The 27,073-nt window shown below is 49.4% G+C and overlaps 1 protein-coding gene across 2 annotated transcripts in view; it reads left to right on the plus strand.

Moving 5' to 3' along the window:
- Nucleotides 1-27,073, plus strand: part of LOC123998223 (tripartite motif-containing protein 46-like) — a 47,907-nt gene that overhangs the window by 17,239 nt on the left and 3,595 nt on the right. The window contains exons 4-11 of one of the 2 annotated variants that reach the window (XM_046303255.1): nt 13,942-14,140; nt 16,744-16,890; nt 17,036-17,131; nt 17,675-17,928; nt 18,124-18,245; nt 18,337-18,669; nt 26,096-26,325; nt 26,527-26,594. In XM_046303255.1, coding sequence (XP_046159211.1) covers nt 13,942-14,140; nt 16,744-16,890; nt 17,036-17,131; nt 17,675-17,928; nt 18,124-18,245; nt 18,337-18,669; nt 26,096-26,325; nt 26,527-26,594 — 1,449 coding nt within the window. The remainder of the gene's footprint in view (nt 1-13,941; nt 14,141-16,743; nt 16,891-17,035; nt 17,132-17,674; nt 17,929-18,123; nt 18,246-18,336; nt 18,670-26,095; nt 26,326-26,526; nt 26,595-27,073) is intronic. The other variant, XM_046303257.1, reaches the window with a different exon arrangement.

Consider the following 27,073-nt stretch of genomic DNA (forward strand, 5'->3'; position numbering starts at 1 on the left):
CTCACCTCTCATACCCCCTCTCCTTCTCACCTCTCATACCCCCTCTCCTTCTCACCTCTCATACCCCCTCTCCTTCTCACTTCTCATACCCCCTCTGCTTCTCACCTCTCATACCCCCTCTCCTTCTCACCCTCTCATACCCCTCTGCTTCTCACTTCTCATACCCCCTCTCCTTCTCACCTCTCATACCCCCTCTCCTTCTTTCCTTCTCACCTCTCACACCCCTCTCCTTCTCACCTCTCACACCCCTATCCTTCTCACCTCTCATACCCCCTCTCCTTCTCTCCTTCTCACCTCTCACACCCCCTATCCTTCTCACCTCTCATACCCCCTTTCCTTCTCACCTCTCATACCCCCTCTCCTTCTCAGCTCTCATACCCCCTCTCCTTCTCACCTCGCACACCCCCCTCTCCTTCTCACACCCTCTCTCCTTCTCACCTCTCATCCTTCTCCCTCTCCTTCTCACCTCTCATACCCCTCTCCTTCTCACCTCTCATACCCCCTCTCCTTCTCACACCCCCTCTCCTTCTCACCTCTCATACCCCCTCTCCTTCTCACCTCTCATAACCCCTTTCCTTCTCACCTCTCATACCCCTTTCATTCTCACCTCTCATACCCCCTCTCCTTCTCACCTCGCACACCCCTCTCCTTCTCACACCCTCTCTCCTTCTCACCTCTCATACCCCTCTCCTTCTCACCTCTCATACCCCCTCTCCTTCTCACCTCTCATACCCCCTCTCCTTCTCACCTCTCATAACCCCTCTCCTTCTCTCCTCTCACACCCCTCTCCTTCTCACCTCTTATACCATCTCTCCTTCTCATTTCTCATACCCCCTCTCCTTCTCACACCCCCTCTCTTTCTCACCTCTCATACCCCCTCTCCTTCTCATTTCTCATACCCCCTCTCCTTCTCACACCCCTCTCTTTCTTCACCTCTCATACCCCCTCTCCTTCTCACCTCTCATACCCCCTCTCCTTCTCACCTCTCACACCTCTCACCTCTCATACCCCCTCTCCTTCTCCTTCTCACCTCTCATACCCCTCTCCTTCTCACCTCTCACACCCCCTCTCCTTCTCCTTCTCACCTCTCATTCTCACCCCACCCTCTCCTTCTCACCTCTCATACCCCTTCTCCTTCTCACCTCTCACACCCTTCTCCTTCTCACCTCTCATACCCCCTCTCCTTCTCACCTCTCATACCCCCTCTCCTTCTCTCCTTCTCACCTCTCAGTACCCCCTCTCCTTCTCACCTCTCACCCCCAGCTCCTTCTCACCTCTCATACCCCCTCTCCTTCTTACACCCCCTCTCCTTCTCACACCCCCTCTCCATCCTCCCTTCCTAACCTTTACCTAACCCACGTCCAGTCTCTCTCTCTCTCTCTCTCTGTCTCTCTGTCTCTCTGTCTCTCTGTGTCTCTCTCTCTCCCTGTCTCTCTCTCTCTCTCTCTCTGTGTCTCTCTGTCTCTCTCTCTCTCTCGTCGGAGTGCATGCTGGGAGTGCATGCTGGGAGTGAGTTGTCAAGCAGGTGTGATTGTGAGAGCGAATAGAATTTATTTTCAACCTGGAGGTACTGAGGTGCCGTTCCCCTCACAGCTCCCGTATAGGCATCACCATGGTCTTGTAGTTGGTTTTTCGAATGGAATTTATTTTCACTCTATCGGGTTTTGGTATATATATATATATTGATTAGTTTAGTTGTTTTAAGGGTATCTTGTTTAACTATCACTAAGCACGTATAGGGGTGGTGGGATCTTTGAGGTTGGTTTTTCGCGAGGGCACAACCAGCGGGTGGGGCTGGTTGCTATGGCCACTCGCGGAAATGAAGAGTTTGAAAAACTTAGTCGGAGGCATGGAGTAAAGATTCCTGCTGCGACAGGGTGTTCAGTGGAAGAATGTCGCTTGGCTGTGGGTGCTATCATTGGGTATGATGGCATCAAATCAGCCTCAAGGATGAATAGCGGTCTGTAGTGATATTCTTAGATTCAATTGAAAAAGGTGAATAAAATAGTTGAGAGGGGTGAGGTGTTGTGTTGGAGAAGGAGACACAGACGCCGGTATTTCAAGACGCTTATGAATCCCGGTAGGGCGAAGAAAGTTATGCTTTCTAACGTGCCACCATTTGTTAGAGATGAAGTGTTATGGCGAGAGTTAGAAGCCATGGTCTTGTAGGATCTCGTCGACCTTCTTTTCAAAATGGTTGGCTCTTATCCCAGAGACAGTGGGACAGGACCTAACAATAGTGCATCTAAAACTTAGGGGGGTGGGGATGAGAGGGATATAACCATGGTCAAATAGTATCTACAATAAAGAAAGTTCCTTTTGGATGCAAATCTCCTTTGTTGAAACATGTCGTGTCTCATAGGAGACAAGTGCATATGATTTTTAAAAAGGAAGGAGATGAACTGAATTTAGCGTTTAGTTTTAAGATTGATGGATTTGATTATGTCTTCTATGCATCTACTGAATCAATGAAATGTTTTGGATGTGGAAGAGAGGGGGCATTTGGTGCGTAATTGTCCCGAGAATGAGCGAGCTGAGCCTGGTAGTAGCTTTAGTGCGGTTGCAAATAATGCACCACCGAGAAGGGATGAAAATACTAAGGGTGCAGGGGAAGAGAGAAGGTGGGCAGATGTGGTTGGAAAAGTAGGAGAGGAAGGCAGTGTGAATACGGTGGCAATTGTGGTAGAACAGAACAAAGAGGGAGGGGAAACAGTAGGTGAGATTGCGACTACCGTCGCTGAGGTGGTGCTGGAAAATGAAATTGGAAGTCAAGAGGAGATTGAAATAACGGAAAAGGAAGCGGATGTTTTCAAAATACCGAGGAGTAAAAGTAAGAATTTAAGGGGTGGTGAAGGGTCTAATTCTAAGAGAAAGGTAGAGATTGATAAATCAGCTGAAGATGAACCAGGTGTAGAGATGGTGGAGTTTTCTTCTGGGGAGGTTAGCGAGAGTGAGTCATCTGACGCGTCACAACAATATAGTCTGATAAATGGGGTGGAAGGGAGGTATGGGATCGAGAAGATACGTCAATTTCTGAAGTTGACAAAAGGGAAGAAATATATGCAGGATTAGAATGTAACTGATTTTTTCCCTGAACGTGAATTGTTTATTGAATCAGCAAAGTTTCTGGTGTCAAAAATTACAGGGGGGAGTTTGAAAAGCCCTGAAATTGCTAGACTCAAGAAAGTGGTCACGAGAGTGATAAGTGATGTAAATTCTAAAGAAAATGAAAGAGTTCAGTTGCAGTTTTAACTCTGTAAAGAGATGTGGTGGCTGTATATTCCTCTGTATATATTTTTTTATCCATGAGCAGTTTTAAGATTTCTTCTTTAAACGTAAATGGGGCAAGAGATGTTAAAAAAAGAGCCATGGTGTATGAGTTAATTAGGGGAAAGGGAAGTGACATAATTTTTCTACAAGAAACGCATAGTAATTTGAAAAGTGAAGTTATGTGGCAACAGGAGTGGGGGGGGACAGTGGTGTGTAGTCATAAAAACTCAAAAAGTGGGGGTGTGGTTATCTTGTTCTCAAAAGGGTTTTTGCCTTTGTCAAATGAGGTTGAAGAGGTAGTTGAGGGGTGGTTATTAAAAGTTAGAGCAAGGTATGAAAACATCACTATGTGTCTGATAAATGTATATGCCCCAGTGATGACAGTTGAGAGGGTATGTTTTTTAGAGACATTATCAAATACCATTGAGAAATGTAACAAAGAAGATTATGTGTTTATTGCTGAGGATTTTAACTGCACAGTTAGTGATTTAGATAGAAATCACCAAGAACCTCATATAGCCTCAAGGATGTTTTTAAAACGCCTCATTGTAACAAATGAATTGTGTGATATTTGAGGGATATTGAGTCAACATGGAGGAACAAGGCAGTACACCTGGGCGCATGTGAGAGAGAACATCATCTCTATGGCCAGGTTAGATAGGTTTTATGTTTTTGAGCATCAATCTCAGGTCTGTAAATCAAGTGTGATAACTCCAGTGGGGTTTTCTGATCATTGTTTAATAACAGAGGTGGTGTTCATTAACCATGTAAAACCCAAAAGCGCATACTGGCATTTTAATAGAACTTTATTGAGTGATGCTCACTTCAGGAACTGTTTCAGTTTTTTCTGGGAGAGGTGGAGGTCTCAAAAGGCCAGTTTTGTATCCCTTCAACAGTGGTGGGATATAGGGAAAATCCAGATTCAACAATTCTGTAATCAATACACGAGGAATGTCACCAAAGATATCACCAGATCAATGAAAGCCCTAGAGATTGAAATAGTGGAACTCATGACGTTGGTTGAGACCACAGGAGATCGAGGCCATACTCGGGCCCTCAAGAGGAGAAAAGCTGCATTGGCAGACCTGATGGATATCAGAGCACAGGGGGCACTGGTGAGAAGTACATTTCAGGGAATATCTGAAATGGATGCCTCATCCAAATTTTTATTTGGTTTAGAGAAAATAATGGACAAAGAAAAATTATTCATTGTCTCAAATCAGCTGTTGGACAAGAGCTCACTAGCCCTAGTGACATTAGAAAGAGGGCAGGAGAGTTCTATGCTGAGCTCTACAAGTGTGAGTACAAAGAGGATAAAACAGTGACACAGCAGTTCTTTGATGGGCTCCCAAAGGTGGCTGCAGAAGCTCAGGTTCAGCTTGAGCAACCATTGTCTTTGCAGGATTTATACACTGCATTAAAAGGCATGGAAAATGGAAGGGCACCAGGCATTGATGGGCTTCCCGTTGACTTTTTAAAGTCTTTTTGGACTATGTTGGGAGAGGATTGGTTAGAAGTAGCTAATGATAGTTTAACCGGAGGGTTACTACCAATAAGCTGCAGAAGGGCTGTTCTCACCCTACTGCCCAAAAAGGGTGACCCGATGGAGGTGAAGAACTGGAGGCCGGTGGCTTTATTGTGCACTGATTATAAGATATTGTCAAAGGCTTTGTCCAACAGGCTGAGGGAGGTGATGGGGCAAATCATACATACGGATCAGTCCTACTGTGTTCCTGGCAGGCAGATAGGGGATAACATTTCTCTGATTCGTGATTTTTTGGATGTCTCTAGGGCTATTGGGTTGGATGCTGGTCTAATTTCAATTGATCAGGAAAAGGCATTTGACCGAGTTGAACATCAATATTTATGGCACACGTTTGAGGCGTTTGGGTTCAGCTCTGGTTTTATTGCCATGATAAAGGTGATATATGGTGACATTGAAAGTGTATTGAAGGTTAACGGTGGTTTGAGTGCTCCTTTTAAAGTGTGTAGAGGTATTAGGCAGGGATGTTCTATGTCAGGGATGTTATATGCCATTGCTATAGAGCCACTACTAAATAGCATTAGAAGTCGCATTGCAGGGGTGTACCTTTCAGAGGATATTCTTCCTATTCGTTTCTCAGCCTATGCTGATGATGTAGTTGTGTTAGTGAAAAATCAAGCGGAGGTGGATAGCTTGAGTCTAATGGTTGATCGTTTTAGGGGAATATCCTCTGCAAAGGTAAATTGGAAAAAGAGTTGTGCTTTACAGATTGGAGAATGGTCTGGAGGGATCATGGCTTTGCCAGAGGGGCTAGAATGGTGTACGGGAGGTTTTAAGTATCTTGGAGTATACCTAGGAGATGAGGGGACTATGGAAAAAAATTGGAGTGGGGTGGTTGAAATGGTGGAAGGGAGGATGAGGAGATGGCGGTGGTTATTATCTCGTATGTCATATAGGGGGCGCACTATTATAGTTAACAATGTGATTGCCTCTGCACTGTGGCATCTGTTGTCAGTTTTAGAACCACCATCTGGCCTTCTGGCTAAGATACAGGCAATTATTGTGGATTTCTTTTGGGATAAATATCACTGGGTTCCACAAAGTGTTTTGTATTTGTCAAAAGAAGAGGGGGGACAAGGTCTTGTACATCTTGCTAGTAGGGCTGCTGCTTTCCGGTTTCAGTTTATTCAAAGGTTGCTTTATGGACCGGAAAATGTGGTGTGGAGAGGGGTGGCAGGTCTTATATTACAGTGGGTTGGAGGATTAGGTTTAAAGAAGGCTTTATTTCTGGTTGATAGTAGCCAGATTTCTAGGGAGGGAGTACCTCTGTTTTACAGAGGCCTTCTCAGAGTATGGAGCATAATGAAGGTGTCCAGACGAACTTCAGCGGAGTCCGTGCATTGGCTGTTGGAGGAACCTCTGGTGTATGGGGCAAGTCTGGATTGTACAACTGCAGCTGTTCCACATTTCTCCAAGATTCTGGTGAAGGGGAAAATCATCACCTTAAAACAGTTAATGGTGATGGCTGGGCCCGCCTTAATGGATGGAAGACGGGTGGCAGAACATTTGGGGATGAGGTCGGAAAGGATTGTCGGACAAATGCTGGGGAGCTGTAGGAAGGCTCTGTCAGAGGAAGAATGGGGTATGATTAGTAGCCACAAGAAGAAGGTACAAGATGAAGACGTCTCATTTCCAAGACTAGGGATTACACCAAATATCCCAGAGTCAGAAAGAAAGGTGTTATTTGTCACGCCTTGGTCATTGTATCTTGTGTTTTTGTTATATGTTTGGGTAGGCCAGGGTGTGACATGGGTTTATATGTTGTATTTCATATTGGGGTTTGTATTAATTGGGAGTGTGTATTATTAGGGGTGTGTCTAGTTAGGCTTGGCTGCCTGAGGCGATTCCTAATTGGAGTCAGCTGATTCTCGTTGTCTCTGATTGGGAACCGTATTTAGGTAGCCTGAGTGCGCGTTGTATTTCGTGGGTGATTGTACCTGTCTCTGTGTTAGTCACCAGATAGGCTGTAATTAGTTTCACTCGTTTGTTGTTTTCTTCTTCAGTTATTTCATGTACCGTATTATCTTCATTAAAAGTCATGAGTAACCTACACGCTGCATTTCGGTCTGACTCTCTTCAAACAACAGACGAAGTTCGTTACAGAATCACCCACCACCATTCACAGACCGAGCAGCGTGTGAACTGGCAGGATCTAAAGGAGGACGTTATGGACGGCAGAAGCAGGGATTATACGACGTGGGAAGAAATCGACAGGTGGGCGGCCGACCCAGAGCGAGTGCAGGAGCCCGCCTGGGATTCCCTACAGCAATGCGAAGAGGGCTATACACGTATGGAATCGAGAAGGAAAGCATTGCTATACAGAGCGAAAACCGAAGGTAACGGGGGAAAGCGCAGAGAGAGAGTGGCTGAGTCAGGAAACAGACCTGAGCCTACTCTCCCTGTTAATCGTGAAGAGCAGTTGCAATGGGAGAGACTGCATCATTTGGAGATTTGGACATGGGAGGAGGAATTAGACGGTAAAGGACCCTGGGCGCAGCCGGGAGAATATCGCCGTCCCAAGGAGGAAATAGAAGCAGCTAAAGCGGAGAGGTGCATGTATGAGGAGGCAGCACGGCGACGCGGTTGGAAACCGGAAAGTCACCCCCAAAAAATTATTGGGGGGGGGGCTTAGGGAGAGTATGGCTGAGTCAGGAGATAAACCTGAGCCAACTCTCCTTGTTCATCGTGAGGAGCCAAGGAGGAGACCTGAACCAGAGCCAGTGTTAGAGGTGAGCGAAGCAGAGACTGTGAAGGAGTTAATGGGGAAAGTGGAGTGGAGAGTAATGAGGGAGTTGCTAGCTTGGTGCTATAGATATAATATTCGTCCGACGGATCGTGTCGGGGATTTAATAGCACCTGAGTTAGCGCTCTATACTCAACCTGAGGTGCGTGTTAGTCAGCTGGTGAAGTTGGTGCCAGCCTCACGCACCAGGCCTCCTGTGCACATCCCTAGCCTTGCACGTCCTGTGCCTACACTGCTCTCAAGATCTCCAGTACGTCTTCACGGTCTAGCCCATCCTGTGCCAGTCCTCCGGTAGCAGCTCCCCGCACCAGGCTTCCTGTGCGTGTCCTCGCGCCAGTACCACCAGTTCCAGCACCACGCACCAGGCCTCCAGTGCGCCTCGCCTGTTCAGCGCAGCCAGTGCTTTTCTCCCCTCCTGCGCTGCCGGAGTCTCCCGCTTGTTTAGCGCAGCCAGAGCTGTTCTCCTCTCCTGCGCTGTTGGAGTCTCCCGCCTGTTTAGCGCAGCCAGAGCCTTTCTCCTCTCCTGCGCTGCCGGAGTCTCCTGTCTGTCCAGCGCCACCAGTGTTCCCAGTCGGTCCATCGCGTCCAGTGCGCATCGCCTGTTCAGCGCAGCCAGAGCTTTTCTCCTCTCCTGCACTGTTGGAGTCTCCCGCCTGTTTAGCGCAGCCAGAGCCTTTCTCCTCTCCTGCGCTGCCGGAGTCTCCTGTCTGCCCAGCGCCGCCAGTCGGCCCAGCGTCACCAGTCTGCCAGGATCAGCCAGAAGTGCCAGTCTGCCAGGATCCGCCAGAAGTGCCAGTCTGCCAAGATCTTCTAGATCGGCCAGACAACCGGAATCATCCAGTTCTACCAGCCAGCCAGGATTTACCGGAGCCTACTACCTGCCTGAGCTTCCTCTCAGTACTGAGCTTCCTTTTAGTACTAGGCTTCCTCTCTGTACTGGGCTGCCTCTCAGTACTAGGCTGCCTCTCAGTACCGGGCTTCCCCTCAGTACCGGGCTGCTTCGGTCCCGGGCTGCCCCTCTGTCCTGAGATGCCCCTCTGTCCCGAGCTGCCCCTCTGTCCTGAGCTGCCCTGCTGTCCTGAGATGCCCCTCTATCCTGAGATGCCCCTCTGTCCTGAGATGCCCCTCTGTCCTGAGTTGCCCCTCTGTCCCGAGCTGCCCCTCTGTCCCGAGCTGCCCCTCTGTCCCGAGCTGCCCCTATGTCCCGAGCTGCCCTGCTGCCCTGAGATGCCCCTCTGTCCTGAGTTGCCCCTCTGTCCCGAGCTGCCCCTCTGTCCTGAGATGCCCCTCTGTCCCGAGATGCCCCTCTGTCCCGAGCTGCCCCTCTGTCCCGGGCTGCCCCTCTGTCCCGAGATGCCCCTCTGTCCTGAGTTGCCCCTCTGTCCTGAGTTGCCCCTCTGTCCTGAGCTGCCCCTCTGTCCCGAGCTGCCCCTCGGTCCTGAGCTGCCCCTCAGTTATGTGGGGATCAGAGTGAGGACTATTAGGCCATGGTCGGCGGAGAAGGTGGATTATCCTAGGACGCGAAGGGGAGGAACTAGGACATTTATGGAGTGGGGTCCACGTCCCGAGCCAGAACCGCCACCATGGACAGACGCCCACCCGGACCCTCCCTATGCTCTTGAGGTGCGTCCCGGAGTCCGCACCTTAGGGGGGGGGGGTTCTGTCACGCCTTGGTCATTGTATCTTGTGTTTTTGTTATATGTTTGGGTAGGCCAGGGTGTGACATGGGTTTATATGTTGTATTTCGTATTGGGGTTTGTATTAATTGGGAGTGTGTATTATTAGGGGTGTGTCTAGTTAGGCTTGGCTGCCTGAGGCGATTCCTAATTGGAGTCAGCTGATTCTCGTTGTCTCGGATTGGGAACCGTATTTTGGTAGCCTGAGTGCGCGTTGTATTTCGTGGGTGATTGTACCTGTCGCTGTGTTAGTCACCAGATAGGCTGTAATTAGTTTCACTCGTTTGTTGTTTTCTTCTTCAGTTATTTCATGTACCGTATTATCTTCATTAAAAGTCATGAGTAACCTACACGCTGCATTTCGGTCTGACTCTCTTCAAACAACAGACGAAGTTCGTTACATTATTGCTGGATTTGAGAGGGATGGAGGAGGTGGGTTTGGATGAGGTGAATGGGAAGGACTTGTGTGTCAAGGTGTTGAATAAAGATAAATTGAAAAATAGAAAAGCCACTCCATGGAGGGTAAAATTGGGCATTGATGACAAGGTAAAGCCAGCATGGAGAACACTGTACAAACCACCGTTACAAAAGGGTACTGGTGATATGCAATGGAGGGTTTTACATGGCATCATTGCAGTTAATGCTTTTGTATCTGTTATTAACTCAGATGTTAGAGATGGATGTCCTTTTTGTAATTTAAGAGAAACCATTTTTCACTGTTTTATGGAGTGTGAGAGGATAAAACCTCTATTGGAAATGCTGGAATCTTTGTTTAAAGCTGTAGGGGAGTTTTTCAATAACACTGTTTTTATTTTGGGGTTTTCAATATAGTAAACAACAGAAAAGAAAATGTCAAATGTTAAATTTTATTTTGGGACAAGCTAAGATGTCAATTTTTCTGAGTAGGAAACATAAGATAGAAACGGGATATGGGCAGGATGTAAGATGTGTTTTTAAAGGATTAGTGAAAGCAAGAATAAAAGTAGATTTTGAGTTCTTTTCAGCTGTAAAAGATCTCCTATTATTTGAGGAGAAGTGGACCTACGAAGGAGCGCTTTGTTTTGTAGAGGAGGCGGAATTATTTTTTGCTGATGAGATAAATTTAATGTATATGTTATGTATTTATTTTTGTTTAGGAATTACATTTGTTGTTTCATTTCTGAAAAGGCAGTGTGTCATTATTTATGTTAACACTTGAGTAAAAAATAAAGGTTTTATAAAAACTCTCTCTCTCTCTCTCTGTCTCTCTGTCTCTCTGTCTCTCTGTCTCTCTGTCTCGCTCTCTCTCTCTCTCTCTCTCTCTCTCTCTCTCTCTCTCTCTCTCTCTCTCTCTCTCTCTCTCAATTCAATTGAATTCAAGGGCTTTATTGGCATGGGAAACATGAGTTAACATTGCCAAAGCAAGTGAGGTAGATAATATATAAAGTGAAATAAACAATAAAAATTAACAGTAGACATCACACATACAGAAGTTTCAAAACTATAAACACATTACAAATGTCATATTATATATATATATACAGTGTTTTAACAATGTACAAATGGTAAAGGACACAAGATAAAATAAATAAGCATAAATATGGGTTGTATTTACAATGGTGTTTGTTCTTCACTGGTTGCCCTTTTCTCGTGATGGCACACTGTGGAATTTCACCCAGTAGATATGAGAGTTTTTCAAAATTGGATTTGTTTTCGAATTCTTTGTGGATCTGTGTAATCTGAGGGAAATATGTCTCTCTAATATGGTCACACATTGGGCAGGAGGTTAGGAAGTGCAGCTCAGTTTCCACCTCATTTTGTGGGCAGTGAGCACATAGCCTGTCTTCTCTTGAGAGCCATGTCTGCCTACGGCGGCCTTTCTCAATAGCAAGGCTATGCTCGCTGAGTCTGTACATAGTCAAACCTTTCCTTAATTTTGGGTCAGTCACAGTGGTCAGGTATTCTGCCGCTGTGTACTCTCTGTGTAGGGCCAAATAGCATTCTAGTTTGCTCTGTTTTTTTGTTAATTCTTTCCAATGTGTCAAGTAATTATCTTTTTGTTTTCTCATGATTTGGTTGGGTCTAATTGTGCTGCTGTCCTGGGACTCTGTAGGGTGTGTTTGTGAACAGAGCCCCAGGACCAGCTTGCTTAGGGGACTCTTCTCCAGGTTCATCTCTCTGTAGGTGATGGCTTTGTTGTGGAAGGTTTGGGAATCGCTTCCTTTTAGGTGGTTATAGAATTTAACAGCTCTTTTCTGGATTTTGATAATTAGTGGGTATCGGCCTAATTCTGCTCTGCATGCATTATTTGGTGTTCTACATTGTACACGGAGGATATTTTTGCAGAATTCTTTGTGCAGAGTCTCAATTTGGTGTTTGTCCCATTTTGTGAAGTCTTGGTTGGTGAGCGGACCCCAGACCTCACAACCATAAAGGGCAATGGGCTCTATGACTGATTCAAGTATTTTTAGCCAGATCCTAATTGGTATGTTGAAATTTATGTTCCTTTTGATGGCATAGAATGCCCTTCTTGCCTTGTCTCTCAGATCGTTCACAGCTTTGTGGAAGTTACCTGTGGCGCTGATGTTTAGGCCAAGGTATGTATAGTTTTTTGTGTGCTCTAGGGCAACAGTGTCTAGATGGAATTTGTTTTTGTGGTCCTGGTGACTGGACCTTTTTTGCAACACCATTATTTTGGTCTTACTGAGATTTACTGTCAGGGCCCAGGTCTGGCAGAATCGGTGCATAAGATCTAGGTGCTGCTGTAGGCCCTCCTTGGTTGGGGACAGAAGTACCAGATCATCAGCAAACAGTAGACATTTGACTTCGGATTCTAGTAGGGCGAGGCCGGGTGCTGCAGACTTTTCTAGTGCCCGCGCCAGTTCGTTGATATATATGTTGAAGAGGGTGGGGCTTAAGCTGCATCCCTGTCTAACCCCACGACCCTGTGTGAAGAAATGTGTGTGTTTTTTGCCAATTTTAACCGCACACTTGTTGTTTGTGTACATGGATTTTATGATGTCGTATGTTTTACCCCCAACACCACTTTCCATCAGTTTGTATAGCAGACCCTCATGCCAAATTGAGTCGAAGGCTTTTTTTAAATCAACAAAGCATGAGAAGACTTTGCCTTTGTTTTGGTTTGTTTGGTTGTCAATTAGGGTGTGCAGGGTGAATACATGGTCTGTTGTACGGTAATTTGGTAAAAAGCCAATTTGACATTTGCTCAGTACATTGTTTTCATTGAGGAAATGTACGAGTCTGCTGTTAATGATAATGCAGAGGATTTTCCCTAGGTTACTGTTGACGCATATTCCACGGTAGTTATTTGGGTCAAATTTGTCTCCATTTTTGTGGATTGGGGTGATCAGTCCTTGGTTCCAAATATTGGGGAAGATGCCAGAGCTAAGGATGATGTTAAAGAGTTTTAGTATAGCCAATTGGAATTTGTTTTCTGTATATTTGATCATTTCATTGAGGATACCATCAACACCACAGGCCTTTTTGGGTTGGAGGGTTTTTATTTTGTCCTGTAACTCATTCAATGTAATTGGAGAATCCAGTGGGTTCTGGTAGTCTTTAATAGTTGTTTCTAAGATCTGTATTTGATCATGTATATGTTTTTGCTCTTTGTTCTTTGTTATAGAACCAAAAAGATTGGAGAAGTGGTTTACCCATACATCTCCATTTTGGATAGATAATTCTTTGTGTTGTTGTTTGTTTAGTGTTTTCCAATTTTCCCAGAAGTGGTTAGATGTCTATGGATTCTTCAATTACATTGAGCTGATTTCTGACATGCTGTTCCTTCTTTTTCCGTAGTGTATTTCTGTATTGTTTTAGTGATTCGCCATAGTGAAGGCGTAGACTCAGGTTTTCCGGGTCTCTATGTTTTTGGTTGGACAGGTTTCTCAATTTCTTTCTTAGATTTTTGCATTCTTCATCAAACCATTTGTCATTGTTGTTCATTTTCTTCGGTTTTCTATTTGAGATTTTTAGATTTGATAGGGAGGCTGAGAGGTCAAATATACTGTTAAGATTTTCTACTGCTAAGTTTACACCTTCACTATTACAGTGGAACGTTTTACCCAGGAAATTGTCTAAAGGGGATTGAATTTGTTGTTGCCTAATTGTTTTTTGGTAGGTTTCCAAACTCCATTCCTTCCATCTATAGCATTTCTTAATGTTACTCAGTTCCTTTGGCTTTGATGCCTCATGGTTGAGTATTGCTCTGTTTAAGTAGACTGTGATTTTGCTGTGGTCTGATAGGGGTGTTAGTGGACTGACTGTGAACGCTCTGAGAGACTCTGGGTTGAGGTCAGTGATAAAGTAGTCTACAGTACTACTGCCAAGAGATGAGCTATATGTGTACCTACCATAGGAGTCCCCTCGAAGCCTACCGTTGACTATGTACATACCCAGCGTGCGACAGAGCTGCAGGAGTTGTGACCCGTTTTTGTTGGTTATGTTGTCATAGTTGTGCCTAGGGGGGCATATGTGGGAGGGAATGCTGTCACCTCCAGGCAGGTCTCTCTCTCTCTCTCTCTCTCTCTCTCTCTCTCTCTCTCTCTCTCTCTCTCTCTCTCTCTCTCTCTCTCTCTCTCTCTCTCTCTACAATGCTTTTGGACAGTGACATCATTATGGTTTAATGTTGCTCTGTCTTCTCACTCTCCTCTTTTTGCATCAACTCCCACCATCTCCACTGTTTCTCCCCCTCCCCTGTCTGGCTCCAGGTACAGACACACAGTGAGCCTGGGCAGCGTGGCTATAATGTGTGGCTTCTGTAAGGCTCCTCAGTCCTTGGAGGCCACTAAGGGCTGTGCTGACTGCAGGTCCAACTTCTGCAACGAGTGTTTCAAGCTCTACCACCCCTGGGGTACGCTCCGCTCCCAGCACGAACACATACTGCCCACCAACAACTTCAGACCCAAGGTGTGTGTGTGTGTGTGTGTGTTTACATAGTATTTGGGGGGTGTATGTAAGGGTTAATTAACTATGTTCATGAAATTGCTGTTTTTGTCCTGCATTTCCCTCTTCTCTGTATCCATCCATATCTCTATAACTTCTTTACCTGTTTTATCTGCAATACCTCTCTCTCTCTCTCTCTCTCTCTCTTACTCTCTCTCTCTTACTCTCTCTCTCTTACTCTCTCCTACCTGTTTCCTCTACATTACCCCTCTCTCTTCACCTGTTTCATCTACAGTCCCCCTCTCTCTTCACCTGTTTCCTCTACTGTACCTCTCTCTCTCCTTCACCTGTTTCCTCGACAGGCCCTCTCTCTCTCTCCTTCACCTGTTTCCCCTACAGTCCCTCTCTCTCCTTCACCTGTTTCCTCTACAGTCCCCCTCTCTCTCTTTCTCTCTCTCTCTCCTTCACCTGTTTTCTCTACAGTCCCTCTCTCACTCTCCTTCACCTGTTTCCTCTACAGTCCCTCTCTCACTCTCCTTCACCTGTTTCCTTTACAGTCCCTCTCTCTCCTTCACCTGTTTCCTCTACAGTACCTCTCTCTCTCCTTCACCTGTTTCCTCTACAGTACCTCTCTCTCTCCTTCACCTGTTTCCTTTACAGTCCCTCTCTCTCTCTCTTTCACCTGTTTCCTCTACAGTACCTCTCTCTCTCCTTCACCTGTTTCCTCTACTGTACCTCTCTCTCTCCTTCACCTGTTTCCTCTACTATACCTCTCTCTCTCCTTCACCTGTTTCCTCTACAGTACCTCTCTCTCTCCTTCACCTGTTTCCTCTACTGTACCTCTCTCTCTCCTTCACCTGTTTCCTCTACAGTACCTCTCTCTCTCCTTCACCTGTTTCCTCTACTGTACCTCTCTCTCTCCTTCACCTGTTTCCTCTACTGTACCTCTCTCTCTCCTTCACCTGTTTTCTCTACAGTACCTCTCTCTCTCTCCAGCTGTTTCCTCTACTGTACCTCTCTCTCTCCTTCACCTGTTTCCTCTACAGTACCTCTCTCTCTCCTTCACCTGTTTCCTTTACAGTCCCTCTCTCTCTCTCTTTCACCTGTTTCCTCTACAGTACCTCTCTCTCTCATTCACCTGTTTCCTCTACTGTACCTCTCTCTCTCCTTCACCTGTTTCCTCTACTATACCTCTCTCTCTCCTTCACCTGTTTCCTCTACAGTACCTCTCTCTCTCCTTCACCTGTTTCCTCTACTGTACCTCTCTCTCTCCTTCACCTGTTTCCTCTACAGTACCTCTCTCTCTCCTTCACCTGTTTCCTCTACTGTACCTCTCTCTCTCCTTCACCTGTTTCCTCTACTGTACCTCTCTCTCTCCTTCACCTGTTTCTTCTACAGTCCCTCTCTCTCTCTCCTTCACGTGTTTCCTCTACAGTACCTCTCTCTCTCCTTCACCTGTTTCCTCTACAGTACCTCTCTCTCTCCTTCACCTGTTTCCTCTACAGTCCCTCTCTCTCTCTCTCTCCTTCACCTGTTTCCTCTACAGTACCTCTCTCTCTCCTTCACCTGTTTCCTCTACTGTACCTCTCTCTCTCCTTCACCTGTTTCCTCTACAGTACCTCTCTCTCTCTCCACCTGTTTCCTCTACTGTACCTCTCTCTCTCCTTCACCTGTTTCCTCTACAGTCCCTCTCTCTCTCTCCTTCACCTGTTTCCTCTACAGTCCCTCTCTCTCTCTCCTTCACGTGTTTCCTCTACAGTCTCTCTCTCTTTCTCCTTCACGTGTTCCCTCTACAGTGACTCTCTGTGAGTTTGGCTGGTGACCTCCTTTTCTTCCTCCTCCTGTTATATCTTCTTCCTCTCTCCTCCTGTATCCACACCTCTACTGTACCTGTCTTCCTCCTCTCCTCTCCTCTCCTCTCCTCTCCTCTCCTCTCCTCTCCTCTCCTCTCCTCTCCTCTCCTCTCCTCTCCTCTCCTCTCCTCTCCTCTCCTCCTCTCCTCTCCTCTCCTCTCCTCTCCTCTCCTCTCCTCTCCTCCTCCCCTCTCCTCTTCCCCCTCTCCCCTCCTCTCCTCGTCTCCACTCCTGCCCTCTCCTCTCCCCTCCTCCCCTCTCCTTTCCCCTCCTCTCCCCCTCAACCCTCCCCTCTCCTTTCCCCTCCTCTCCCCCTCAACCCTCTCCTCTCCCCTCCTCCCCTCTCCTTTCCCCTCCTCTCCCCCTCAACCCTCCCCTCTCCTTTCCCCTCCTCTCCCCCTCAACCCTCTCCTCTCCCCTCCTCCCCTCTCCTTTCCCCTCCTCTCCCCTCAACCCTCCCCTCTCCGCTCCTGCCCTCTCCCCCTCTTCCCCTCTCCCCTCCTCCCCCTCCCCTCTCCTCTCCCATCCTCTCCCCCTCCTTCCCTCGTCTCTGCTCCTGCCCTCTCCCCCTCTTCCCCTCTCCCCTCCTCCCCCTCCCCTCTCCTCTTCCCCCTCCCCTCTCCTCTCCCCTCCTCTCCCCCTCCTTCACTCGTCTCCGCTCCTGCCCTCTCCTTTCCCCTCCTCTCCCCCTCAACCCTCTCCCCCTCCTCCCCTCTCCTCTCTCCTCCTTCTCTCCTCTTGCCCTGTCTCCTCTCCCCCGTTCTCCCCTATTAGGTCCTAACGTGTCTGGAGCATGAGCAGGAGAGGTTGTTGTGGTACTGTCGCTCCTGCCAGAGGCTGCTGTGTCCTGTCTGTAAGCTCCACAGAGTCCACCACGGCCACAAGGTGGCGCCCATCGCACAGGCCTGCCAGGCACTAAAGGTATCTATCTATCTATCTATCTATCTATCTATCTATCTATCTATCTATCTATCTATCTATCTATCTATCTATCTATCTATCTATCAAACCATGAAGCTACATGTTTGCTTGCTGATATTGTCATCTATCTCTCTTAACACCTGAGGACAAAATTACCAAGGAGATCAACTACATTTTGGCCAATCAGGACACAGTAAAGGCTCAGATAACTCAGCTGGAGAGTGCCATCACACACATGGAGGTAAACTCTCTCTCCATCCTTGTTGTCTCTCTTTTGTCCAATCCACTACTTTCTTCCCTCTATCCTTCGATTGCCTCTTTCTCTCCATCACAGTATAACCTTCATGCTCTTCTTTCCCTCCTTCTACCCTCTCCCTTCTTCTCCCCTCCCCCACACTCTCTCCCTCTCTCTCTCCCTCTACCCTCTCCCTTCTTCTCCCCTCCCCCACACTCTCTCCCTCTCTCTCTCCCTCTACCCTCTCCCATCTTCTCCCCTCCCCCACACTCTCTCCCTCTCTCTCTCCCTCTACCCCCTCCCTTCTTCTCCCTCCCCCACACTCTCTCCCTCTCTCTCTTCTTCTCCCCTCCCCCACACTCTCTCCCTCTCTCTCTCCCTCTACCCTCTCCCTTCTTCTCCCCTCCCCCACACTCTCTCCCTCTCTCTCTCCCTCTACCCCCTCCCCCACACTCTCTCCCTCTCACTCTCCCTATACCCTCTCCCTTCTCCCCCCCTCTCTCTCCCTCTACCACATCCCCTTAAACCCCCTCTCAACTCCCTCTCTAGTTGAACAGTGCGTTGGCGAGGGAGCAGTTGTCCCAGTCTGTGAGGGAGCTGGGGGCGTCTCTAGTGGAGCGACAGGGAGCGTTGACCCTGGCCCTGGAGGGGGCCCGGCTGAGGAAGGGGGAGGCCCTGGCGGCCCAGGTGTCTGAGAGGAGGGGTCTGCAGGAGCACAGCGGTTTAATGGCCTACACACAGGAGCTGCTCAAAGAGACCGACCAACCCTGCTTCGTACAGGCCGCACGAATCACCCACAACAGGTACGGGTGGTAGATGCAAGACACACATGCGCACGCGCACACACACACCGTGGGTAAATAACAGGTGCAATATCAACTCTTAACACTTACCAGCCCCGCCCCCCTCTATATTTTCTCTCTCCCCGTTTCTATTTTCTCTCTCGCTCTTTCTCTCTTTTTCTCTGTCTCTGACTCTCCCTCTTCGTCTCTCTTCAGGCTGGTGAAAGCCATAGAGAATCTGCAGTGTTTCTCTCTCTCGGCTGATCCCTCCTTCAGACACTTCCACATGGACGCCTCCAGAGAAGTGAAACTCATCAGCAGCATGGGATATATAAGAGGTCCGTCCGTGTAAGAGGTTAGATCTGAAAGCTAACTCATCCCATCCACCAATATAACTCCCTTTTCTTCTCTGCCCCGCCCCTGCTACAGCCCCATTGGCTCCTGTGATTGACACTCAGCGCACGCTGGCCTATGACCAGCTGTTCCTGTGCTGGCGACTCCCCCAGGACTCCGCCCCTGCCTGGCACTTCTCCGTGGAGTTTCAGCGGCGAATGGGATTGACCGAGGCAGGTTGGGGAGGAGAGGTCAGGAATCCCAATGCTCCACTGGTGTGGCAACGCCTGGAGGAGGTGGGCGGGACTAGTGCTGTGATTGACAGGCTGGAGATGGACAGTGTGTACGTGTTAAGGGTGAAAGGAAGCAATAAGGCGGGGTTTGGAGAGTACAGCGAAGAGGTTTACCTGCACACACCACCCGCACCAGGTGAGACACACACACAGACACATACGTATGCAATTCATGATACAATTATTGTTGGGCAATTGTTTAACAAAGTCAATACCTCTTTTGTCCCAATCTATCCCTTCACCTTCTCAATACCTCATCTTCTCTCTGCATAACCCACTCCCTCTGTTCTGTAACCCAGCTCCACCCCCAGCCCTCTCTCCATCCCTCCATCCTCTCTCCATCCCTCCATTCTCTCTCCACCGCCCGGCCCTCTCTCCATCCGTCCATCCTCTCTCCATCCGTCCATCCTCTCTCCATCCGTCCATCCTCTCTCCATCCGTCCATCCTCTCTCCATCCTCTCTCCATCCGTCCATCCTCTCTCCATCTGTCCATCCTCTCTCCATCACCCCATCCTCTCTCCATCTTCCATCCTCTCTCCATCCTCCATCCCTTTATCTCCCTATCTCTCCATCTTCCATCCTCTCTCCATCCTCCATCCCTTTATCTCCCTATCTCTCCTTCCTCTCTTTCACCTTGCTAACACTTGATTCATCTCAGAAGAATCTTACCATCCCACTCCCTTGTCCTTCTCCTACCTCTCTCTCTCTCTCTATCAACATTTCTCCCTCTCTGTCCTTCTCCTACCTCTCTCTCTCTCTCTCTTCATCAACATCTCTCCCTCTCTGTCCTTCTCCTACCTCTCTCTCTCTCTTCATCAACATCTCTCCCTCTCTGTCCTTCTCCTACCTCTCTCTCTCTCTCTCTCTCTCTCTCTCTCTCTCTCTCTCTCTCTCTTTATCAATATCTCTCCCTCTCTGTCCTTCTCCTACCTCTCTCTCTCTCTTCATCAACATCTCCACCTCTCTGTCCTTCTCCTACCCCTCTCTCTCTCTCTCTATCAATATCTCTCCCTCTCTGTCCTTCTCCTACCTCTCTCTCTCCAACATCTCTCCCTCTCTGTCCTTCTCCACCTCCTCTCTCTCATCAACATCTCTCCCTCTCTGTCCTTCTCCATCTCTCTCATCAACATCTCCCCCTCTCTGTCCTTCTCCTACCCCTCTCTCTCTCTCTCTCTATCAATATCTCTCCCTCTCTGTCCTTCTCTTCTCTCTCTCTCTCTCTTTATCAACATCTCTCCCTCTTTGTCCTTCTCCTACCTCTCTCTCTTTATCAATATCTCTCCCTCTCTGTCCTTCTCCTATCTCTCTCTCTTTATCAATATCTCTCCCTCTCTGTCCTTCTCCTACCTCTCTCTCTCTCTCTCTCTCTCTCTCTCTCTCTCTCTCTCTCTCTCTCTCTCTCTCTCTCTCTCTCTCTCTCTCTCTCTCTCTCTCTCTCTCTCTCTCTCTCTCTCTTTATCAACATCTTTCCCTCTCTGTCCTTCTCCTACCTCTCTCTCTCTCTTTATCAACATCTCTCCCTCTCTGTCCTTCTCCTACCTCTCTCTCTCTCTTAATCAACATCTCTCCCTCTCTGTCCTTCTCCTACCTCTCTCTCTTTATCAATATCTCTCCCTCTCTGTCCTTCTCCTACCCCTCTCTCTCTTTATCAACATCTCTCCCTCTCTGTCCTTCTCCTACCTCTCTCTCTCTTTATCAATATCTCTCCCTCTCTGTCCTTCTCCTACCTCTCTCTCTCTTTATCAACATCTCTCCCTCTCTGTCCTTCTCCTAACTCTCTCTCTCTCTTTATCAATATCTCTCCCTCTCTGTCCTTCTCCTACCTCTCTCTCTTTATCAATATATCTCCCTCTCTGTCCTTCTCCTACCTCTCTCTCCCTCTCTCTCTCTTTATCAACATCTCTCCCTCTCTGTCCTTCTCCTACCTCTCTCTCTCTCTCTTTATCAACATCTCTCCCTCTCTGTCCTTCTCCTACCTCTCTCTCTCTCTCTTTATCAACATCTCTCCCTCTCTGTCCTTCTCCTACCTCTCTCTCTTTATCAACATCTCTCCCTCTGTCCTTCTCCTACCTCTCTCTCTCTCTTTATCAACATCTCTCCCTCTGTCCTTCTCCTACCTCTCTCTCTCTCTCTCTTTATCAACATCTCTCCCTCTCTGTCCTTCTCCTACCTCTCTCTCTCTCTTTATCAACATCTCTCCCTCTCTGTCCTTCTCCTACCTCTCTCTCTCTCTTTATCAACATCTCTCCCTCTCTGTCCTTCTCCTACCTCTCTCTCTTTATCAACACCTCTCCCTCTCTATCCTTCTCCTACCTCTCTCTCTCTTTATCAACATCTCTCCCTCTCTGTCCTTCTCCTACCTCTCTCTCTCTCTCTTTATCAACATCTCTCCCTCTCTGTCCTTCTCCTACCTCTCTCTCTCTTTATCAACATCTCTCCCTCTCTGTCCTTCTCCTACCTCTCTCTCTCTCTCTCTCTCTCAATCTCTCTCTCTCTCTCTCTCTCTCTCTCTCTCTCTCTCTCTCTCTCTCTCTCTCTCAACATCTCTCTCTCTCTCTCTCTCTATCAACATCTCTCCCTCTCTGTCTTTCTCTTCTCTCTCTCTCTCATCTCTCCCTTATCCCTCTCCTACCTCTCTCTCTCTCAACATTTCTCCTACCTTCTCTCTCTCTCTTTTTATCAACATCTCTCCCTCTCTGTCCTTCTCCTACCTCTCTCTCTCTCTTTATCAACATCTCTCCCTCTCTGTCCTTCTCCTACCTCTCTCTCTCTCTCTCTTCATCAACATCTCTCCCTCTCTGTCCTTCTCCTACCTCTCTCTCTCTCTTCATCAACATCTCTCCTCTCTTCTCCTCCTCTCTCTCTAACATCTCTCTCTCTGTCTCTCTCTCTCTCTCTCTCTCTCTCTCTCTCTCTCTCTCTCTCTTTATCAATATCTCTCCCTCTCTGTCCTTCTCCTACCTCTCTCTCTCTTTCATCAACATCTCCACCTCTCTGTCCTTCTCTGTCTCTTCTCTCTATCAATATCTCTCCCTCTCTGTCCTTCTCCTACCTCTCTCTCTCTATCAACATCTCTCCCTCTCTGTCCTTCTCCTACCTCTCTCTCTCTCTCTCTCTCTATCAACATCTCTCCCTCTCTGTCCTTCTCCTACCTCTCTCTCTCTCTCTTTATCAACATCTCCCCCTCTCTGTCCTTCTCCTACCCCTCTCTCTCTCTCTCTCTATCAATATCTCTCCCTCTCTGTCCTTCTCCTACCTCTCTCTCTCTCTCTCTTTATCAACATCTCTCCCTCTTTGTCCTTCTCCTACCTCTCTCTCTCTTTATCAATATCTCTCCCTCTCTGTCCTTCTCCTACCTCTCTCTCTCTTTATCAATATCTCTCCTCTCTGTCCTTCTCCTACCTCTCTCTCTCTCTCTCCTTCTCCTACCTCTCTCTCTTTATCAACATCTTTCCCTCTCTGTCCTTCTCCTACCTCTCTCTCTCTCTTTATCAACATCTCTCCCTCTCTGTCCTTCTCCTAATCAACTCTCTCCCTCTCTGTCCTTCTCCTACCTCTCTCTCTTTATCAACATCTCTCCCTCTCTGTCCTTCTCCTACCTCTCTCTCTTTATCAACATCTCTCCCTCTCTGTCCTTCTCCTACCTCTCTCTCTCTTTATCAACATCTCTCCCTCTCTGTCCTTCTCCTACCTCTCTCTCTCTTTATCAACATCTCTCCCTCTCTGTCCTTCTCCTAACTCTCTCTCTCTTTATCAATATCTCTCCCTCTCTGTCCTTCTCCTACCTCTCTCTCTTTATCAATATCTCTCCCTCTCTGTCCTTCTCCTACCTCTCTCTCTCTCTTCTCTTTATCAACATCTCTCCCTCTCTGTCCTTCTCCTACCTCTCTCTCTCTCTTTATCAACATCTCTCCCTCTCTGTCCTTCTCCTACCTCTCCTATCAACATCTCTCCCTCTCTGTCCTTTATCAACATCTCTCCCTCTCTGTCCTTCTCCTACCTCTCTCTCTCTCTTTATCAACATCTCTCCCTCTGTCCTTCTCCTACCTCTCTCTCTCTCTCTTTTATCAACATCTCTCCCTCTCTGTCCTTCTCCTACCTCTCTCTCTCTCTTTATCAACATCTCTCCCTCTCTGTCCTTCTCCTACCTCTCTCTCTTTATCAACATCTCTCCCTCTCTCCTTCTCCTACCTCTCTCTCTATCTTTATCAACATCTCTCCCTCTCTGTCCTTCTCTGTCCTTCTCCTACCTCTCTCTCTCCTTCTCCTACCTCTATCAACATCTCTCTCCTCTCTCTGTCTCTTCTCCTACTCTCTCTCTCTCTCTCTCTATCAACATCTCTCCCTCTCTGTCTTTCTCCTACCTCTCTCTCTCTCTCTTTATCGGCATCTCTCCCTCTCTGTCCTTCTCCTACCTCTCTCTCTCTCTTTATCAACATTTCTCCCTCTCTGTCCTTCTCCTACCTCTCTCTCTCTCTTTATCAACATCTCTCCCTCTCTGTCCTTCTCCTACCTCTCTCTCCTCTCTCTATCAACATCTCTCCCTCTCTGTCCTTCTCCTACCTCTCTCTCTCTCTTTATCAACATCTCTCCATCTCTGTCCTTCTCCTACCTCTCTCTCTCTCTCTCTCTCTATCAACATCTCTCCCTCTCTGTCCTTCTCCTACCTCTCTCTCTCTCTCTCTATCAACATCTCTCCCTCTCTGTCCTTCTCCTACCTCTCTCTCTCTCTCTTCATCAACATCTCCCCCTCTCTGTCGTTCTCTCCTCTCTCTCTCTCTCTCTCTCTCTCTCTCTCTCTCTCTCTCTCTCTCTCTTTATCAACATCTCTCCCTCTCTGTCCTTCTCCTACCTCTCTCTCTCTTTATCAACATCTCTCCCTCTCTGTCCTTCTCCTACCTCTCTCTCTCTCTCTCTCTCTCTCTCTCTTTATCAACATTTCTCCCTCTCTGTCCTTCTCCTACCTCTCTCTCTCTCTCTCTTCATCAACATTTCTCCCTCTCTGTCCTTCTCCTACCTCTCTCTCTCTCTTCATCAACATTTCTTCCTCTCTGTCCTTCTCCTACCTCTCTCTCTCTCTCTCTCTCTCTCTCTCTCTCTTTTATCAACATCTCTCCCTCTCTGTCCTTCTCCTACCTCTCTCTCTTCATCAACATTTCTCCCTCTCTGTCCTTCTCCTACCTCTCTCTCTCTCTCTCTCTCTTCATCAACATCTCTCCCTCTCTGTCCTCACACTGTCCATTCTGTATAAACACTCCCCCAGTCTCCTGTGTTATTAAGTGTTCATGTGGCTTACTAAAGGAGATTAGTTGATTAATTTCTCAAAACCAGATCAGTGATCAGCAGTCGTACCTGTATTGGGCCAGGTTTCTCTCCCTCTTCAGAACTCTCTCTCTCTTATTTCCTGCTCTCCTCGTTCCGTCTCTTTCCTGGGGTGTATTTATTCTCCTCGTTCCCTCTCTTTCCTGGGGTGTATTTATTCTCCTCGTTCCCTCTCTTTCCTGGGGTGTATTTATTCTCCTCGTTCCCTCTCTTTCCTGGGGTGGATTTATTCTCTTCGTTCCCTCTCTTTCCTGTGGTGTATTTATTCCTCCAGAATACATCAGTTTCCTGTAGATGTAAGCAGGTCTGCTCCTCTGCTCCTCTCCCTCTCCTCCTCTCCCTCTCCTCCCCCTCTCCCTCTCCTCCCCTCTCCTCCTCTCCCTCTCCTCTCCCTCTACTCCCCCTCTCCTCCTCCTCCCCCTCTCCCTCTCCTCTCCCTCTCCCTATCCTCCTCTCCCTCCTCCTCTCCCTCTCCTCCTCCTCTCCTCCCCCTCTCCTCCTCCTCTCCCTCTCGCTCTCCTCCTCTCTCTCTCCTCCTCTCCCCCTCCTCCCCCTCTCCTCCTCTCCCTCTCCTCCTCCCCCTCTCCTCCTCTCCCTCTCCTCCTCTCCCTCTACTCCCCCTCTCCTCCTCCTCCCCTCCCCCTCTCCCTCTCCTCTCCCTATCCTCCTCCACTCCTTCTCCCCCTCCTCTCCCTCTCCCTCTCCTCCTCCCCCTCTCCCTCTCCTCCTCTCCCTCCCCCTCTCCCTCCTCCCCCTCTCCTCCTCGTCCCCCTCTCCCTCTCCTCCTCTCCCTCTACTCCCCCTCTTCTCCCCCTCTCCCTCTCCTCCTCCTCCCCCCCCTCCCTCTCCCCCTCTCCCTCTCCTCCTCTCCCTCTCCTCCTCCCCCTCTCGTCCTCCTCCCCCTCTCCTCCTCTACCTCCTCCACCTCTCCTCCTCCTCCCCCTCTCCCTCTCCTCCTCTCCCTCTATTCCCCCTCTTCTCCTCCTCCCCCTCTCCTCCTCCTCCCCCTCTCCCTCTCCTCCTCTCCCTCTCCTCCTCTCCCTCTCCTCCTCCCCCTCTCCTCCTCCTCCCCTCTCCCTCCTCCCCCTCTCCTCCTCCTCCTCCTCTCCCTCTCCCTCTCATCCTCTCCCTCCTCCTCCCCCTCTCTTCCTCTCCCTCTCCTCCTCTCCCTCTATTCCCCCTCTTCTCCTCCTCCCCCTCTCCTCCTCCTCCTCCCCTCTCCCTCTCCTCCTCTCCCTCTCCTCCTCCCCCTCTCCTCCTCCTCCTCTCCCTCTCCTCCTCCTCCCCCTCTGCCTCTCCTCCTCTCCCTCTCCTCCTCTCCTCCTCTCCCTCTCCTCCTCTCCCTCTACTCCCCCTCTTCTCCTCCCCCTCTCCTTCTCCTCCCCCTCTCCTCCTCCCCCTCCTCTCCTCCCCTCTCCCTCTCCTCCTCTCCCTCTCCTCCCCCTCTCCCTCTCCTCCCCCTCTTCTCCTCCCCCTCTCCCTCTCCTCTCCCTCTCCCCTCCTCCTCCCCTCTCCCTCTCCTCCTCCCCTCTCCTCCTCCTCCCACTCCCTTCTCCTCCCCCTCTCCTCCTCCTCCCCCTCCTCTCCCCTCCCCTTCTCCTCCCCTCCTCTCCTCCCCTCTTCTCCTCCCCCTCCCCCTCCTCCTCCCCCTCCCCTCTCCTCCCCCTCCCCCTCTCCTCCTCCCCCTCCTCTCCTCCCCCCTCTTCTCCTCCCCCTCTCCTCTCCTCCTCCTCCTCCCCCTCCTCTCTTCCCCCTCTCCTCCTCCCCCTCTTCTCCTCCCCCTCTCCTTCTCCTCCCCTCTTCCTCTCCTCCTCCTCCCCCTCTTCTCCTCCCCCTCTCCCTCTCCTCCCCCTCTTCTCCTCCCCCTCTCCCTCTCCTCCTCTCCCTCTCCTCCTTCTCCCCCTCCTCTCCTCCCCCTCTCCCTCTCCTCCCCTCTCCTCCTCCTCCCCCTCTTCTCCTCCCCCTCTCCCTCTCCTCTCCTCCTCCTCCCCCTCTCCCTCTCCTCCTCCTCCTCCCCCTCTCCTTCTCCTCCCCCTCTCCCTCTCTTCTCCCTCTCCTCCTCCTCTCCCTCTACTCTCCCTCTCCTCCTCCTCCCCCTCTCCTCCTCCTCCCTCTCCTCTCCCTCTCCCTCTCCTCCCTCTCCCTCCTCCCCCTCCTCTCCCTCCTCCTCCCCCTCTCCCTCTCCTCCCCCTCTCCTCCTCCTCCCCCTCTCCCTCTCCTCCTCTCCCTCCTCCGTCAGTGTTGTGTTTCTCTCTGGACTCTCGCTGGGGTTTGCATGCTGACCGACTGGCTCTGGGTAAAGGACAGACGTATGCCCGCAGTGTGCCCGGCCTCTCCCTTCTGCAGGCCGCTGACCGCTCCCTCACTTCCTGTCACCTGACCTCTGACCTCCTCATAGGCGACCTGGCCATCACCCAGGGAAGGCACTACTGGGCATGCTCGGTGGAGCCCGGCTCCTACCTGGTCAAAGTGAGAAATAAAGATGTGTGTGTGTGTGTGTGTGTGTGTGTGTGTGTGTGTGTGTGTGTGTGTGTGTGTGTGTGTGTGTGTGTGTGTGTGTGTGTGTGTGTGTGTGTGTGTGTGTGTGTGTGTGTGTGTGCGCGCATATGTGCTTGGGTGTGTGTAATTTACTCAATTTAATTTGCCATTTTTTCTATCTGCATTCCTCAGGTGGGAGTTGGACAGGAGGCCAAGCTCCAGGAGTGGTTCCACCTTCCCCAGGACATGGCCAGCCCCCGGTGAGAGAGGAGAGAGGGAGGTAGAGGGAGGGATGGAGAGCGAGGTAGAGGGAGGGATGGAGAGGGAGGGGGGAGGGACAGAGGGAGGTAGAGGGAGGGGGACAGAGGGAGGTAGAGGTAGGGGGACAGAGGGAGGTAGAGGTAGAGGGACAGAGGGAGGTAGAGGTAGGGGGGACAGAGGGAGGTAGAGGTAGGGGGACAGAGGGAGGTAGAGGTAGGGGGGACAGAGGGAGGTAGAGGTAGGGGGACAGAGGGAGGTAGAGGTAGGGGGACAGAGGGAGGTAGAGGTAGGGGGACAGAGGGAGGTAGAGGTAGGGGGGACAGAGGGAGGTAATGGTAGGGGGACAGAGGGAGGTAGAGGTCGGGGGACAGAGGGAGGTAAAGGTAGGGGGAAAGAGGGAGGTAGAGGTAGGGGGACAGAGGGAGGTAGAGGTAGGGGGACAGAGGGAGGTAGAGGTAGGGGGACAGAAGGAGGTAGA

The sequence above is a fragment of the Oncorhynchus gorbuscha genome, linkage group LG15 (assembly GCF_021184085.1).
Source record: "Oncorhynchus gorbuscha isolate QuinsamMale2020 ecotype Even-year linkage group LG15, OgorEven_v1.0, whole genome shotgun sequence".
NCBI classification, from domain to species: Eukaryota; Metazoa; Chordata; class Actinopteri; order Salmoniformes; family Salmonidae; genus Oncorhynchus; species Oncorhynchus gorbuscha.